An 18,502-nucleotide genomic window follows, 5' to 3' on the forward strand; every position below is an offset into this window, starting at 1 on the left:
GAACTGTCTTAGTAAAAACAAGTTCTCTACTAATTAAAGGAGAAAGCGGATCAGACGTCTGTCTACAGTGATCAGGGTTTGGAAAAAACGTCTGCTCATAACTAGCATAATGTCATCCCAGCGCTATATTACCTATACATTGTGTGCTTCCCACCAGTCACCTGGGACACTTACATTCATGACCTGCTTTATACTGTCTATACCCTTTTCACATATTAAAGGGGTGTTCCTTTTACATCAAGTAATTAAATTTTTTTGAATAATGAAAAGTTATACAAATTTCCAATATTCTTTCTGTATCAATACAGTTTTGCAGATCTCTGCTTGCTGTCATTCTATAGGAAGCTTCTATGTTTATATCCAGTGGACAGAAATCTGACCATGGTCACACAGGTGCGCGGCTCGTTATATCACACAGCTTTAATTATTCTAGGTGATACTAATGAACCCTGAACCTGTGTGATTATGGTCAGACTTCTATCCACTGGAAGTAAACATCAAAGCTTTCTATAGAATGACAGCAAGCGGAGATCTAGAAAGTCATGAGGAATTGATACAGTAAGTATATTGGAAAATTTTATTATTTTTATCATACTAACAATAACATCAATTTGCCAAAGTGGGGATACCCCATTTAAGCTATCCACTAGTTGGCTGAAGTATTATATGGTGTTTTCTAATTTGTTACTCAAGTACACTATTATATAGGCACTGTATGGCAGTATTATTCATATGAAGTTGTATTACAATATTACGTCGGTATCCAATCAGCGTCTTGCATTATGTAGTTACTGTATGGCCGTATTATATGGGCATTCTATGGTGTAATGATTGAATCCACGTAGTTTAGTTAGCTCGATTTAGCACGATTTATGTCCTGCTGTATCATACTATAAGAATGTGTTCATATTACCTACAATGGTGAAGATGTTCTGACCCTCTTCTGGCCATCACAATTTCACCCATAATAAATGAAGCAGGATCCTCTAGCGGTGCAGGGCACTAGACAACGCTGGCCCTGAATCCCCCTATTACATTTGTAACAATTACTAGGATTACATGGTTACAAGATGATGTTGTCATCCATCCAATGTGTTGTCCCTTATGGTGACTATCTTTCTAATTGATTCTGGCTTGATGTGGTCTTACCGCTGAGTTTCATTCTCTATAAAATAGATCATTTACAATGTATTCAACGTATGACAGAGGATTTTATTGAACAGCTGATAGAGCATGTAAAATACTTTAATAAAAATCAAGTTGAAAAAAAAAAAAAAGGTAAATAAAATCTTCATTCGATCTGGGGATTGCGCTTGAATAGATATTCTGCCTGTAGAAAGAGGCATGAGTATTAGGAAGTGTTGTATCAGAACATATATACACATCACACATATCATGCACATATAGGTTTGATGTGGGTTTTACGCATTTGTGCAGCACAATGCTGCCACTAGGGGGAGCACACTGCAGATGGGACAATGTATTTTTACAGTGATACTTTTCTCTACTTGTATACTTATGTCTCCGTTCTTCTTAATTTGCCAAGGGGGCTTATAGATACTTTAGGGCATAATGCACTGCCGACAGCTATGGCACTGTAGGTCATAGGTCAGTACTAAAATGAAGCAACATTGTATATAACACCCTATGTCTTCCATGACTAACCTATACCCTACTTCTATCACATACTGCCTAAACATCCTATGACCATCACAAGTGACACTTACCAGATAATCGACAGGGTCGTCCGGTCTGACTTTGCAGCATTCATTCAGTCCCTCTATCAGTGTCGGCATTACGTTCTTCATTAAGTAGTTTCTTAAAGGCACTGACTGGGCTTCCAGCATTTCATGTTCTTGCCGTTTCACCTCTTCGAGGCGGCTGTTCTGTAATGTTTAGGACAGATATAACATGAAGTGTGACATTATCTGTAGTACCAACAGGAGCTGTTTATATGATGTTTCTTATATCATAAGTAGAGATGAGCGGACCCAATAGTTGGGTTCAGCCGCCTTATCCAAACCCAGGGGGACCTGGCTAATCCAAGCCACGGCTGGTTGATAGGGACATCAATGTGGGCTGTTCAGCCGAAATGTAGTTGCATGGTTGAATAAAGCCACTTTGTTTCACTACACCGATTGTGCTGCCTGCTTTCTGATATCATCATAAGTCAAGTTACAGTAAACTTGCAATTGATTATGTTCTCGATGTGATTATGTTCTCCATGTGATTATGTTCTCCATGTGATTATGTTCTCCATGCTATTATTTTATTGTTAAAGGGGTTTTCCCGCAAACTAAAGACACCCACAGATCACGAAAACGAGGGGTCCGATGGGGTCCTACGTACCTCCGTCGGACCCCTTGTCCCTCCGTCAGGCTAATGGAGCAGACGGCCGTGCATTAAACTCTATGGAGGTGACGGAAATTGCCAAGCGCCGCGCTCACCGATCTCTGTCAGCTCCATAGAGATTAATAAAGCGTAGCGGTCATGTGCGGCCGTCTGCTCCATTAGTCTGACGGATGGATAGGGCCTAACTTTAGTTTGTGGGAAAACCCCTTTAAGTGGCCAAAGATTTGGACAGGGCACTTCATGAAATGGTTGCAATCATCTTTCCTACGGCATGAGGTCTGACACATGGCAGGGATTGACATAGATTTTATCTACAACACATGCCAATTCTCCTTCCTTATTCTTAGCGCTATGGTATATTGATCAGCCACATCAGCCACAGCCATCTTTGGCCAGAGTGGTAACTTTTAGGGTTATATGATGCATGTGTTATGGCATGCTGTACATGATAAATCAGCCCTATGGTCTCAACTCACCCACTCCTCCCATCGGGCAACCTTCTCAGCCTCCTCTTCAGCCTCGAACCTCTCTAATTCAGCCTTCCTTTCTGCCTCTCTAGAAAGACTTTCCTCTGCCTGTTTAAGCTCCAGTTCTGCCAACTCCTCTGGTGTGAGGCCATAGTTCCGAGGTTCCCCAACCTCCTCTGTAATTTGTTTTATAATGTCCTTATACTGCGGATCATCGTCTTTAGAAACATCTGTAGAAAATAAATGTATTATGTTAAAAATAATACCTGGTATCAGGGCCTTACATTATTTTACAGTTTATACATCAATTTTATACAACTATCATCTGCAAACCTTACCTATAGTTTCCTAGGCCACATATAGAAAATACATAAAAGAGATATAAGGTGTGACTCTCAGGCTGGTAGCTTCCCCCTCTGTTTGATATTTTGGTGGATAGTGGGTTCTAAGCACATATTAAAGGTAATGAGGATTTAGGCCCACAAAGAGCTACCAACCTATTATCCATAATGATGTCTTTCTACATTTTGGGATGTTCAGCATTACCCAGTAAAAGATTGTTATTAAACACTGTATTAAACCGATGGTTGCAGAGTCATGGAGAGGAGAATAGTGACCCTTGGATGTGCCCTCCTGTCTTACTTAATCCAGGTACATCATCAGCTGCTGGCTGACAGCTCATGTGGGTAAGTCAGGATGTACTTGCCATGTAGGACCTTATTCCAGCCAGGAGGAGTCAGAACAGTATGTCTTTTCTTCTCTCGCTGTGACCACTTACAGATCATTTGTATACGCGCTATAAAGTGTTGAGATCCCATCACTGTCCAGGATAATACATTGATGGTAGTTTGTGGGTTTAAATCCCCATGACTGGTTCCCTTCAACACTACCCACAGTGAAAGGTAGTATATATGACCAAGATTAGCTGAGAACTCATCTAGTTGCTATTCCTGGCACATATTGCATTGTTTTGCAAGTGTTTCCATCCACATGACTTACCAATATGCAAAGGGTGGATCTCAGCTTCATCGAAATAGTTCAGAACGGTTTCGTCTTCAGTGTTTAATTCACGGAATGTGGCGAGGACTCGGAGAAATCGATCCTGAGCGTAATGTGTTCCAGCAACTGTGCTCTCTGGTAGGTTAATCACCCGGTTTTTAAGAAATTCATCAGATGCATCCAAGGAAATCACAAAGTCTAATATATAAAGAAATAATAAGTAATGTTAATCCACATTCAGCAGTTGTACCTTCCACTGACTATTCCTCAGTGACCCCAGCCAGTTGTAATCTACTATAATGGTACCTGTTCAGCTATCTCCATATCCATCAGATCGTAATCTAAAAAAACTAATCATCCAACCAAATCTTCCAAATTTTTGTTATAATGTATAATTCACATTGCATCCGAGGGGTTCTAGCCAGAGAATCCCATAAACGGGGCTGTCAATAGATCTGTCCATAATCTATTGCATTACATCAAGAGTAGCCACTTAGTAAGCCTCTTCTTCTGGCGGTTTTGACACATTTGTTCATTAGATTTTTTTATTTTCATAGGGGGCTTACAATCCATGTCAGTATGAGGCTCCATGCACACATCTGCATAATCGCCCACACCGCAAATCAGAACAGGACCTTCCCTATCTCTTGTGATCTGGTCGCCCATGCACATTGCTCGTCTCTGGTAGCCATGAGCTAGCTGCCGCCATTTGCGGAGGAGTGCATGGAGCCCAAGGTAGTAATATTGGTGTGCTGTAAACCAGTCTTAATGAATGGATGTGCATGTCTCTCCAATAATATTGGAAGATGGGCCGTGTACATAAATCTTCAGTCATTATTTGTGGCAATTTTTGGGTTGTTATTTCGAATGATAAAATGCCCCTTCCTCCCTCCTCCATGTTTATTTGCTCACAGAACAAAATTGTGGCTTTTCTATATCCTGTACTCCCGAAAATTCTATACTAAATATCTCTTACATCTTTTGAGTGTGGGAAAAAATAGGATTATCAGCATGAAACCAACAAAGGAAGGGCAATACAAACAGCAAACAAATTTTTCCCAACGCTTGAAGGCAACAGTGCCAACAACATTGCCACCCTGTTTCCTATTGTAATAGCGTATTTATCTGACTGTTAAACTTTTTAGCCTGAAAAATTCTTGGTAAAAAGTGTCTGTGTGTTATAGTTCGAAGGTCAAGAGGATTCAGCACTGCCAGACACTTCTGACCAATGTCCTGGAGATCGGGTGAAACGCTGATAAAGCGCATCACCCAATCTCTCAGACAGCAGAGCCTCTGCACTGTTCTCTCCCTGTCTGTCCCAACATGAATAGTACCTGCAGAACCTTAGAGTGACGTCAGAAGCTTGTGACTAAAACATTTTTCATTTAGCAGAGCTGCTTGTGTGAAAGGGTGGATGTAGCAGTCTTGTGTCTGAATGTAAGGATGGATGTAGCAGAGCTGTGTGTGAGTGAGTGAATGAATGAATGGATATAGCAGAACTGTGCGTGAGTGTAAGGGTGGATGTAACAGAGTTGTGTGTGAGTGTAAGGGTGGATGTAGCAGTGCTGTGTGTGAGTGTAAGGGTGGATGTAGCAGAGCTGTGTGTGAGTGAATGATTGGATGTAGCAGAGCTGTGTATGCAGCATTGCTGTGTTTTTTTGTTTGACAAATTGGTGTCAGATATATATTTTTCTTTTATATGACTAAATCTGGGGTGTCTTATTGTACGGAGCATCATATAGTCTGACAAAAAAAGTAAAAGTAGATTAAGATTCCTCAAAAGATTACAGATGATCTTACTGGGAACCAATAGGACATTTTGTGATCAACTTATCTTTAGAAAACAATTCTAACAAACAAAAAGCCAAACAAAAAAGATCCTCTTAAAATAAAACTTGTAGTAGTAAGCTCCATATAAACACACCTGGGGTGATGGTTTTATCAACGTGTGGTGCCTTACTCCTACTCTCCTCCTCTTCTTCACCTTCTTCAGCTACAAAACAAATAGAAGCCAATATATTGGATCACGGAAATGCTAGAGGTTTGTCTTTGAACTCTTTTTATACAGAGATTGCCCCTTGGCTTGTCTCCTGGGGACAAGAATACATACAGGTAAAAAGCTCCTTGGCTTGTTCATAGGTCTTGGGATATCCATCCAGGACATAACCCTGGTTCTGACAAGGCATAGATTTCAGCTTTTCTTTCATGAAGCGGATCACATAGACATCATCCAGGCGCCCTGCAAAGCAGATGACACATATTATAGTAGATTTATCTTGTTTAACAAATTCTTAAAGGAGTATTCCCAAGAAGACAAGTTTCTTAAATGTACTCAGCACATCATAATAATACATTCTCTAATTCACTGTTATTAACAAAAATGCAGCATTTCACAGATATAGGTCCAACCTGTCTCTATCAGTCCTGCTGTACACATTTTCAGTTGCCCCTAGACACGACCCTGTAACTTATAACTTAGGGTCGGGCCGCCATCTTGGATTTCTGTGTGAGATTGTGCAGATGAGACTTCTGTGTGGCTGTAGCAACGCCCCCTGCACGGAGCTCACACTGACACTGATTACATCCTACCAGGAGATCGTGAGCAGAGAGAGAGGCTGCACACTACAAGGAAATAAGTTATCTGGAGGAAGGGGGAGGCAGGAACATATCTGTGAGATGTAGTAGAGCTCACAGTGTAACAGTGTAAAAGTCTGTCAGCCTCTGTCTGTCAGTCTCTGTGCAATAGGTATCTCATGCATCTTTAATCGAATTTCTCATCTCTCCTTCTATGTGTCAGTGTGTTAGTACAATGTCAGAACCCAGATGACAGTGTATATACACCTGTACCCTGATAATGTAACCACATTGTCACCCCACAGAACTATATGGATCATAATGTGTCTGCTTAGAGAGGCCCCGCCCACACCCTGGGATTTTACACTGAACAGTCTAGGGAGGGATAGGAGCTAAAATAGCAATAACAATGAGTAAAATTGTGAAGTACATCATCAGGGGATTGAGATGTGAGAATTTTCTTTTTTGGGAAAACCCCTTTAAGGTAAAAAGATAATTATGAATTGCTAACAATTCATAATAATTTAAGTAGACAAGTAGAAATAAAGTGACCCTTCTATAGAAACCTGACACAACCAAGTAAAGATTATCTATTGTGCTAATACCTCCATTTTGCTCCATGTTCTCCTTAACTGAATCCAGTAGCTCCTGCCAGGTTTCTGGTCCTTCCTCTCCCTCTTCTTCCTCTTCTGGGGGAGATTTCACCAAACGTTCCTTTACAGGGAGGGAAAATAAAGAATGAGAACCTGTTCATATAGAAGATCACTGAATGGGAATAATATATAACCTGAGATGAGAATGCTGATAGTTCTGCAGCAGCTACAGTACCACATATTGTAGAGGACTACTCTATAGGACATTGATGGCGAACCTATGGCACGGGTGCCAGAGGTGGCACTTGGAGTCCTTTCTGTGAGCACCCAGGCTGACTCCCAAGGGCTGGACCAGGAAGGACTTGAATCTTCCAGCAGACCCAGACAATTTGAGATGCTGCTCCCAATGCTCTTTTAAGGTGACACATCCTTGACTGACTGGAACTGCAGGAAGAGTGAGAAGGTGTAAACAGGCCCCCCTTGCTGGCCCCATGATTCTTCCTGTATAGAGAGACCCTGGAGAGAAGCTACAATGATGTCTGAATTTGCCCTCCTGCTTTCAGCTGTTTTAGTGTCCTGAGGGGGGGAATGTTGTGGAAGAAAAGGGAGCAATAAGTTACTGTAGAAATTGTCATGTTGGCACTCGATGATAAATAAGTGGGTGTTGGTTGTAGTTTGGGCACCCGGTCTCTAAAAGGTTCGCCATCACTGCTATAGCACATTGCTTTGGTGACCAAGGTCCTGGCCAACACCATTGACTATAATACGGGGTCTGTCAGGTTTCCATCAGAGACCCCTTTATGAGAGAAAACAAGGAACAACTGAACTGCTTCCAGGCACATCATATTATAACTGGATCCTGATCTTATGGAAGACAGGACCCTCTCCTCTACTGTGATTTTTCTATTATTCACAGAAATACCAGGAGCACTTACCAGTTTGTCGATGGCTTCTGTGATGACGTCTTTGATATGGATGTGATGGAGTTTGTAGTGCTTGCAGAGTAACTTTGAAACAGTGGTCTTTCCTACAGCCGGGGGGCCAAGAATACAGATACGTATAGGCTAAAGAAGAAAGACAAGATTGGTGGGGTCAAAGATTGGTGGGGTCAAAGATTGGTGTGCAAACATCTAACTAGTTCCACAAATCACTATAGCTAATTTTAAGTTATTGAGACCTTCCCTGAAAATTAACCCTAGTTACAAACTCTATATCTTCTGGACCACTGCACCTAGAACACAGTTCTGATGTCATTATAAAGAGAAAAATCCCTTTTTGATATTCTCCCCTAAATTCTAGGTCAAAAGGTAAATTTTCCCCCATTCAGGCCCCAAGTTGTAACCAGAGTGGCCATAAAAAGCGAGTTTTTACAAAGAAAATCAACTTCATTCCTTCTCTGGGAATTGCAAATGTACCATATTTCCCTCCAGTATACAGCTGGTCACTTAGGGGTCATAAATCATCCTATCATCGAAGGACTCTTCTAAAAACAAAGGGATTGTACAAAGTAAGGAAACCTTAGACCTCAATTATGTACTTATAGGATATAAAGTGTAAGAAGAGTGGAGATGATCGATAAGTGCTTCAATGTCACCCTGTGTAATAATCTAGGAAAAGCCAGTCCTATCACACTCTATATAGTGTCAATATAACAAACTATAGGACAACACTTACCAGTAAACCTCGAGTCTGCTTATATTCCTTGATGACGGATTCAATGTTCTCCACAATTCCAGTCTGAGACACCCAGTTGATATTGAAATTCTCCTTTAAGAACACAGCCTCCATCCTGAGGTTCACAAGTAAATGGTCAATGTCCAGTTGCTGAAACACAATAGACGACAATGATGCGAATGGATGCCACCTGATGGGGATGCTACATCAATCTGAATTGGACAGATTGGGGGTTGTTTATCATTTGTATTGCTGGGCTTATTTCTGGTATAAAAAAAGTGTAAAAAAAAGTTGTATTAAGGTTTTATTTTGCAACTTTCACTGCTAAAATGTAGGACAGGAGTATTCCCGCCACTTCACAATTCTGGCGTAAACATAGAACTAGTGCAAACGCCAGATTTGTCCCCTGCTGGTGTATGTGCTGGGACTTTTTGCAACATTTTGAAAAAAAAAATCCCAGACAAAAAGTAGAGCATAAGAACATGGATTAAAAGGCCAAAGCCACTTAATCTTGAATTGAGCCACTTGAATCTGATGGGCAGCAGAGCTCAAAAGACAGAAATAGAACTGTTCCAAGGTGCCGCCTAATGATAAATGACCCCCAAAGACTGTACATATTAGATGATACATAGAGGCCTATTACCGTCAACTCTTTGTTCAGGAACGCCGCTTCCTTAGATACTTTCTGAGCTTTCCCAGGTCCAAGATGTGTGCTGATACACTGTAAAATAATCATCAGATAAATGGGGACAAAGCCAAAACTACCTCAATAGGGCAATAGATCGCTGGGATGTAACCATATTGTACCATAACTATTCTCAACATTCCCTGTTACTTGTATAATCACTATATACTCCTGATGGAAGGGCATTATATGGCTTTGGTGTGTGTTCGCTGCATTGCTCAGGAACATTACAATATTATTTGGGGTCTGTATGGCACAATTTGCCAATACGTGATGGTTATATTTGGGCTTAGTATTATAATGTTGTGTAGGAACTATTGTGTAAAGTAATATTATTTACAGGTAGCATTGCATTATTAGCATGGCATCAATTATACAGTATGGGTAACACATGGTATTGTTATCAGGAAATGCAAGGTGGTTTTAATTGGGGTCAGTATGTAACCATTATACAAGCACTGCAGGGTACTGTTATCTAGCATTTTAATGTGGTTTTATTTAAGATTGGCAACATATGGTGCTACCATATGGATACTACACGATACCGTGTCCCTGCATAGGGAGGTTTTATTTAGTATCAGTATAGCACTAATAATAATGCATTGTGTTATATTAATTGTATAATATTATGCATTGCATTACATGGTTACTGCAGCTCACTGTTGTCTGGCAGTGTTAGCTGGTTTATATTCAGGAACAATAGAGCACTATTATAGAGGCATTGTATGGTATGGGTTGTGCAGGTCAGACTATATTCACATCTGTGTCAGAAGCTTTGTCAGGAGTCATTGTCACAGATTCTGCTAAAAATTGTTGGTGTTGAAGTTCTGCACGCAGGTAAAAAAAAGATAAAAGCAGTAATAAAACATTAGTATAATGTAACTTCAACAGACCCCATAACAGTAAATGGAGTCTTACGGGCACTGTTGGCAGGGGCGTAACTACAGTGGTAGCAGCCATAGCAGCTGCTATGGGACCCGCAGTGTCAGTGGCCCCCGGCAATCGACCTGACACACTAAAGAATGGTAAATGTGCATTTTATACATATAATGCTGCAAAGTCTACATAATAATATGTATATAACAGTAAAATCTTCTAGAGTACACAGTCGGGAACTCAAGATAAAAATTGTCTGGGGAGGGGACAGCAGTACTTGAAATCTCTCATCTCTAGCTTCCTGCCGTCTACAGTTACTTGAGTGCCCTCAACCCCCTTGGGATAATAAGACTGCCTAGCATAGGGGAAAAAGGCTCCATTCAGAAGTCTACTATTGGGCCCAATCTCTCCTAGTAACACCCCAGAATGTTAGTGTCTGTTTTCGCACACTGAGGGAGCTTCCATTTTTTGTCCTGCTCCAATAATGAAGGAGAGAAATGGAAATCCCAGCACAAGTGTGAACTTAGCCTTAGGCCTCATGCACACAAATGTATGAAAACATTCGTAAATACGGCCGTATAAGCGAAATGTAAAAAAAAACATAGAGCATGTCGTATTTTCTCATGTATTTCCAATCCATACACCCTATAGAAGACTATGGGAACATATACAATATGAGCTGCACGTGTGCTGCATACAGTTGTGCACCGTATATATGTGCTGTATCCAGGGAGACCACAATCAGCGGGACGTGCAGACCTCATTTGCCAGCCCAACATATATGATATGGATACAGTACTGATACGGTGCTATACATGCTCATATGGGTTAAAAACTTCCCGTATTTACGGTCAAAACAGGAAAAACATATGGTCGTGTACATGAGGCCTTAGGCAATGTTGGGAGGAGGAGGGGTGAGCGCTCTTCACCACTCATCCCTTAATACACAGAGAAGTGGCCTTACCATGTGCTCACGGGTCGTGACCAGGAGTCATAGAAGTCCATAAGAGCCATAGGCCCCACGTTCCCACACGGGCCGCGTGGGAACGTATATGTGGCCGCAAGTATCTGGCCACAGAATTGACCTTCCACTGGTGCTGGTCTCTCTGGATACTGCATGTATATATAGTAGCATACGTTGCAAAACTCATATTTTATATATTCCCATAGACTTCTGGAGAAAATAGGACACACTCAATATTTTTTTACATCTCGTTCACAGTAACAATACGCCCATGTGAATGGATGGCCGTACGGCCATTGAAATGAGTGTGGCTGTATGCTACCCGAAAACTGCACAGTACGGCTAGCAACCGGCCGTTCTGTGAAAGAGGCCTTATCTGGTATTGTAGGACGGTGTTATTTGTGTTCACCACTAGACGTGCACTGTATGATAGTGTTCTTAGTTATCATTCTTTGTTCCTCATTGCCAGGCATAACATAGTGTTTTACATTATGAAGATTAAAACTAAATCTAAATGAATTATCAATAGCTGATTTACATACCTTGACAATTTCTTCCAATGTGTGCACCGAATCATCCACTGCCACCAGGTAGTGGGTCCTTGGCCTCCGGTCCACTATGTTTTGTAGCACACTAATATTGGTGTAGAAGTCAATTACTGTGTCAGTATAGATGTGACAAAAAAGGATTTTCTAGTAGCAGCAGAAACTAGAAGTTGATCTTTGCCGTCCCTAGTAATTGACAGAGTTTCTAAGCGTATATATATATATATATATATATATATATATATATATATATATATATATATACATACTACCTTCTGGAAAATCAACCTTCTCCCCCCTCTGGCAGATGACAATGTTGTCCCTTCTTACTACTAATTACTGGCAGGTCTAACTATATAGCTTGTTCTATTCACAATATATAGAGTGTATTCAGAGTATTACACTGTATGACATGACAGAACCCAATCCTACTGGCTGGCCTGCAGATGAATAGAGGATCACTTTGCAGAGATCTGGCTGTGGGGACAGGGACTCACAATATGGGGAACATTTACTTACACATCCGGAGGAGTTCACAGAAAGTGCATTGTCCGACGATAATGTACTGCTCAGTTCAGACTGTGTTCACCTTCTTCTTCCTGGTGCATGTAGGTGCTTGATCTTGCGACACAATTTGAAAGTTAAATCCCGCGATCAGTCCAAATCAGTCGGATCGTCCAACAGCACCCCCCGCTAATGTGCCAGCTGCGCCAAAATCCAATCACGTGCGACACAATCCCCTATTAAATACCTGCCATAGCCGTGCAAAACCCGAAACCGTCGCAAAGTCCGACAAAAGTGCGAAACTATGTGAATAAATAAGAACGAAACAAAAATTAAAAATATATACATAAATGGCATAAAGCTGTGATGCCAGGATCAGCCCCATGAAAATGTGTAGGGCTGTCTTTGTTACTGTAGTTAAATGGATTTTCCGGTCTTTTAAAAAACTATATATCCAGCTTGCGAGTACTGTAAAAACAATTTAAAAAAACGTATCCTTACCTCCTCCGGTGCTCCCGTTGACCCATAACGGTGTCTGAGTGGCGTGATACTGTTTGTTTACAGAGGCAGACCTGCTGAGCGCCTGGTACAACATTGCATTCAATGGGGCAGATTTACTTACCCGGCCCATTCGCGATCCAGCGGCGCGTTCTCTGAACAGGATTCGGGTCCGGACGGGATTTATGAAGGTAGTTCCTCCGCCGTCCACCAGGTGGCGCTGCTGCGCTGAAAATCATCTTGACGCGCTGGAATACACAGAGCTGGACCAGTTGAAGGTAAGCGCTTCCCAAGCGACACATTTTCGGTTTTTAAATGCGGAGGTTTTTCTGAATCCGTCGGGTTTTCGCTCGGCCACGCCCCCCGATATCCGTCGCGTGCATGCCAGCGCCGATGCGCCACAATCCGATCGCATGCGCCAAAATCCCGGGGCAATTCAGGTTCAATCGGCGCAAATCGGAACTATTCGGGTAACACGTCAGGAAAACGCCAATCGGGCCCTTAGTAAATGACCCCCAATGTGTATCAGACATGTGGAAGTAGTCAGACAGCAGCGCCTGCCCCTGTGAATATACAGGTAGTGGCGCGGGACAATAGGAACGCCAGATATATGGGTTTTTTTTAAAGCACGTACAACACCTTTAAAGGGAGTGTAACAGCAGTTTTGCCCAGACAAAGCTGCAGATAATTTCAGGTAGTAGCCCTGGAGGTCCGTGTAACCATACCTTTGTATGTGTTGTTGGCAGAGAAGAACAAAGAGATGTAGTTTTTACTTCTAAACCAACAAGCCTATCATTTTAATAATCTAAAATCCCAAAACAGTAAATTACAACGAGTAGCAAAAATCTTTACCTAGCTAAATCAGAAACATGTATCAATGGGATGATGTTTTGTCCATCTCCATAAATGGATAATGCCGGAGTCTCTCCCATCCAGGCCTCCTGTAGGCATGAAACCAAGAAAATATTATAACAAGCTTTTATTATGCATTTCCATTCTGATTGTACAGGAAAGGGACTTACTTTGAAGATTGTATGAAGGATGCCTTCTTCAGCTCCATACGGCACCCCAGAGGCAATTACATATGTCGAAAATTTACCCTTGTTCTGTGCAGGACAAACATCAATTATGATAAAAACATTAAAGAATTAAAAGTACAGTAAATAAAATATGAATTTGTTACAAATGTAAAACTGAAACACTGCCACCAAGAACAAGTATTTCATAAATGTAATTCTGCTACTCACCACAAGATGGCAATGCGTTTTTTATTATTATTATTATTATTATTATAATAAGCATACTGCATTATTTTGCAGATGAAAACTGTGACTATACGCAGTTGTGTCATATATCTATGTACGTGTCATATATTGTCATATTTATATTGGGTTAAAAGGCTGTTCCCTAATGCCCAATACTCACAGATTTGCCCATCTTTATCACCAGCTTTTCAACACTTATGTGATCTTTGAAGTTTAAGTGACATTTCCTTCTCCGATAGTCGTCTTCAGTGAAAGGGATTTCAGGATCATCCTATACAGAATAATACAGAATTTTACATGTGACCATACTGTGTTCCCATATAGATCTTTCTGTGGGAAACATGTTACAGGCTTTGATATACTTTCTGCAACTACATACCGGATCAAGAGGTTTACTACGCGCCCAGGTCATGGCGCTCGATATTAATATGAACAATTTTTGGTTGTCAAAGTTTTCAATCTCAGTGTGAAGGGCTGAAAAATACAAAAAACAGACTAAATTGGTGTATTTGTATAAAATGAAGGCAGTGTTGGAGTTTCTAGATTGAATGCTATGCGAGAGATAAGAATGAGACAGGATAAAGGACTTGCTACAAACAGCCAAGGTTGTGCAAGTCTTCATGGGAATTGTGGTCTCAGCATGTACACAAACACTGTAGGAAGCCATAGAAAGAGGTAAAAATGTGTGCTATAGAATGAGGGTGTGTGATTTTTTTATGTGATGACTTGGAATATCCCTTTAATACTAAGTTATTCTAAACCGGAGGAATTGATAATTCAGCACTACCTTGGATTAAATAAAAGTTAAGATAAAATATTCCCTATTGGTTTTCTTCCAGTTCGAAATGTCTCTAATGTAAAGTGTGTTGTGTAAAAGGTACTATAAAGGGTGCTGCAAGTTATTATGGCTATAGTATTACTATCTCATAAAGTGACTGCTGGGATATGCCATCACTTCATGATGAGTTGTCACCCAACAGCTGGGACTGCCAAAGAACTTAAATGGCTAATCCAGTGACAATCCACAGGATAAGGGCTAGCTTGCTGATTGGTGGGATCTCAGTGATCGGATGCCCATGGATCACGAGAACGGGGGGTTTGTGTTACCCCAGAAGAACAAAGCAGCCAGTCTTGCATGTGTTGGCTGGTCTATTCTTCTCTATGGTGCAGGCGAAGGTAGCTGAGTACGGCGCTCAGTTTTATCAGTTCTCCTGATCTGTGAGGGTCCCATCTCTGAGACCCCCAACAATCAGCAAGTTAGCTGTGGATAGTGGCTTTCTTGTTGTCACTGAAGAACCCTTTAAAGAGGTTGCCCACTAATAAGAAGATATAGACGGAGATTCACCAACCAGACACGGCCCATGATGCCTCCTCAATCTGAGACAGCTCCTCAGTAATGCTGTAAATGATGACGTCACTCTCCAGCAGATGATTCAAAAGTTCATCTCTATTTGAGACCTAAAATAAAGAAGTAGTTTAAAGGGGTTTGCCCATCAAAGAAAGTTCTGAAATTTTAATCCGTTAGTGATTTTTACCCAATAAAGATCATATTTAACCCCTTACTTAATTTTAATCAGCGTTATTGCTGTTTTAGCTCCTATCGATCAGAGATGGACAGTGTAAAATTCGAGGGTCTGGGCAGAGACTCTCTAAGCAGACAGTTCATGATCCCCCTAGTGCTGTGAGATGCTGTGTACTGACAATGCGCTAAGATTATAAGGGTACAGGTTTATATATATTATAATTTACGTTATGAATATTGTACTAGCATCTGATAAATAGAAAGAGAGAGAGGAGACAGATCAGAGATGAAATGAGATCCATTAGATGGATATAAAACACAATGACGCTCTCAACTTTGATATATCTCCTTTCCCTGCTATAAAGATATTATCTGAAGTTTGTAGAGTAAGTCTTTGCACATAATCCCAGCAGGAAGTGTCTGTGAGTGACAGCACACTGCATCATGCAGACAAGAGAAGCTTTTCATGAGCAGATTCTGTCCTGCCCAACCATAGTCAGAAGATTTATGGTCGGATCCCAGGGCAAAATTCCCAAAAGTGTAAACACCAAGACTGAGACAGGTTGGACTTATATCTGTGAAATGCTGTATTTTTGTTAATAACAGTGAATTAGAGAATGTGTGACTGGAAATGATCATGAGTCTCCCCCACGGTCCTCTCTGTATTGGTCACATTACATGACCACCTTATTAACCCTTTATACTGTATGTTTATCTGTGAGCTTATAGGATACAACTATTAGTTAGCATTACCACATAAGTCTCGACAGGAAAATTTAGCTTCTTGTCCGGAGATTTGGCCACAGTTCCCACAACTTGGAAGTGCCCCTGCTTGGGCACACCTCCTGTCGCATCATGTACTGACTGGTTCTCTTCTTCCTCTGCACCTTCTTCTGCTTCTTCCAGGGAAGCTCCAGCCACACAGGTGGATAGATACTGCAGATAGATAGATACTTTCAGATGCTTCAAAATTTCAAGCAGCACGATAGATAGATAGATAGATAGATAGATAGATAGATACTTTTTTATTCTGAAACTCCTTATTCCCATGATTTCAGACAATGTCATACTACTAGGATACACCATCAATTATCACTGGAGGTCTGAGAAAACCTCCAAATGCAACAGAAATAGTTAATGGGTGAATTGCAATAAACAACAATGATCTCCCCAACCGCAGGAGAGAGGATGCCAGTAGACTTCAGGTGCATGCACTCTTATATATGAGTGATATGGAGTGGTGGTAATGTATGACTACAAAGACTAGCAGAGCCTTGCTGATGTGGTTGTGATAAGTGCATTTTGGATTACAGAACACCCTAAAAGTATTTTCATGTATGGTCTTGGTAGTACTGCAGGCCCTTATACAAAGTGTGACCAGCGCCCCCTACAGGTAATAAACCAAACAAATTGCGGTCCCTTCTCTTCTGTAATGGTAAGTATCCCCACTGAATGCTATGCTACGGTGTATCATTAGAAGATAAGAATTCTCCTATACCAGTGGTGGAGAACCTATGGCACGGGTGCCAAAGGCGGCACTCAGAGCCCTTTCTGTTGGCACCCGAGCCATCACCCCAGGACACCAGACAGGATTCAAAGAATCTTCCTGCAGTTCCAAGCAACTTAAAAGATGCGGCTTTCAGTCATATTTTGATACTTACTTCGTTACTTGGGACTGTAGGAAGAGGGAGAATGAGTAGGCAGGGGGCGAATTATCATTGGAGGACCTCCTGCTGGCCCCACGATTCTCTGTGTACAGAAGGACACTGGAAAGAAGCTAAAATGATGCAAATTTTCCATCTTTCTACTGTGTTACTGTCCTCAGGAGGCAAATATGAACAAGGAGCAATAAGTTACTGCTTTAATTTTTGGTTGGCACCTAGTAATAAATAAGGGGGGTTTGGGGTTCAGTTTGGGCACTCGGCCGCTTAAAGGTTCACCATCACTGCCCTATACTATAGGGCCCTTCCCTCTAACCACCAGGGAAGCTGCTGATGCCTGTGGTATGACACTGAAGTGAACATATAATACTCCATGTGTAATGTCTATAGGAGGGTCCTACCTGGTCTACGCTTGTGCTGGGGGGTCATTGTATATCAGGGCACTACTAGTGATGTAACAATATATACCCGGCCATCACTGGATCTAGACACGGGACAGGTGGGGATTTACTTGCAGCTATAGAACTACAAGTCCCAGAATGCCCTTGTAGAAGACAAAATACCCGAATTATCTGAGGGGTGTAGATGTACACGAATTACCTTGCCTATGTTCCGGCCCGTGTAAGAATCTAAGCTGTTGATAAAGATCCGTTTGGGTCTCACGATTCTTTCCCCTTCCTCCGCCATGTTGCTCTGCTGGTTGCTATGGTCGCACAGCGGTTACTATGGGCGGGCCGGGCTGGTGTGAGCGCACGCGCAGTAGACCCCGGGCACGGGCGGGCAGTGGCTCTGAGGTGTAATGTCTGGGGGCGCGGCGCGGGCAGCGCTCTCTGGTTGGCTGCTGGCAGTAGTAGTTCTGTCACCACTAGAAGGCGCCATGTGCCAGCTACCTCATCACTACACGTGTACTGCAGCTGTATACGAGGTCTACTATATTTAGCGGCAGTTATACAACTTCAACATCTCCACTAGCTGTCACCGAAAGAATAGATCAAACATTTATATAATGTCAGATAAAAAAATTATTCTGTCTAAACAAGGGTTCTCCCCCTGACAGTATGACATGGATTTTCCAAAACCAAAAAGCACTAAGAGTATTTCTGATCCAAAATTACAACGTATATTAAACTTAACACGGTAAAAAGACCATATAGCAGACAATTCATAAAAGCAAATCAAGAAAATGGAACTCCAATATATTGCCATAAGATTAGGAGTACAAACAGGAGTAAATTACTAATATTACAAATGCTAAAGTGCATAGAAATTCATCACAGAGTTGTAATAACTAAAAAATCACAATTTTAAAGTGTATACACATAA

At 41.4% G+C, this 18,502-nt stretch overlaps 1 protein-coding gene across 1 annotated transcript; it reads right to left on the bottom strand.

Annotated features, from left to right (window-relative positions):
- Window positions 1-1,192: 1,192 nt before the first annotated feature.
- On the bottom strand, window positions 1,193-18,061 carry AK7 (adenylate kinase 7). Its single transcript, XM_072116063.1, has 18 exons — window positions 17,780-18,061; window positions 16,272-16,454; window positions 15,346-15,454; window positions 14,376-14,470; window positions 14,157-14,267; window positions 13,754-13,837; window positions 13,584-13,672; window positions 11,727-11,817; window positions 9,303-9,380; window positions 8,660-8,809; window positions 7,921-8,049; window positions 6,998-7,106; window positions 5,929-6,057; window positions 5,743-5,811; window positions 3,819-4,016; window positions 2,829-3,049; window positions 1,728-1,886; window positions 1,193-1,330 (listed from the first exon to the last, which is right to left on the bottom strand). The coding sequence occupies exons 1-18, from the start codon at window positions 17,864-17,866 to the stop codon at window positions 1,292-1,294; spliced, it is 2,130 nt and encodes a 709-aa protein (XP_071972164.1). The 5' UTR covers window positions 17,867-18,061; the 3' UTR covers window positions 1,193-1,291.
- Window positions 18,062-18,502: the final 441 nt, after the last annotated feature.

The sequence above is a fragment of the Engystomops pustulosus genome, chromosome 7 (assembly GCF_040894005.1).
Source record: "Engystomops pustulosus chromosome 7, aEngPut4.maternal, whole genome shotgun sequence".
Classification (NCBI taxonomy): domain Eukaryota; kingdom Metazoa; phylum Chordata; class Amphibia; order Anura; family Leptodactylidae; genus Engystomops; species Engystomops pustulosus.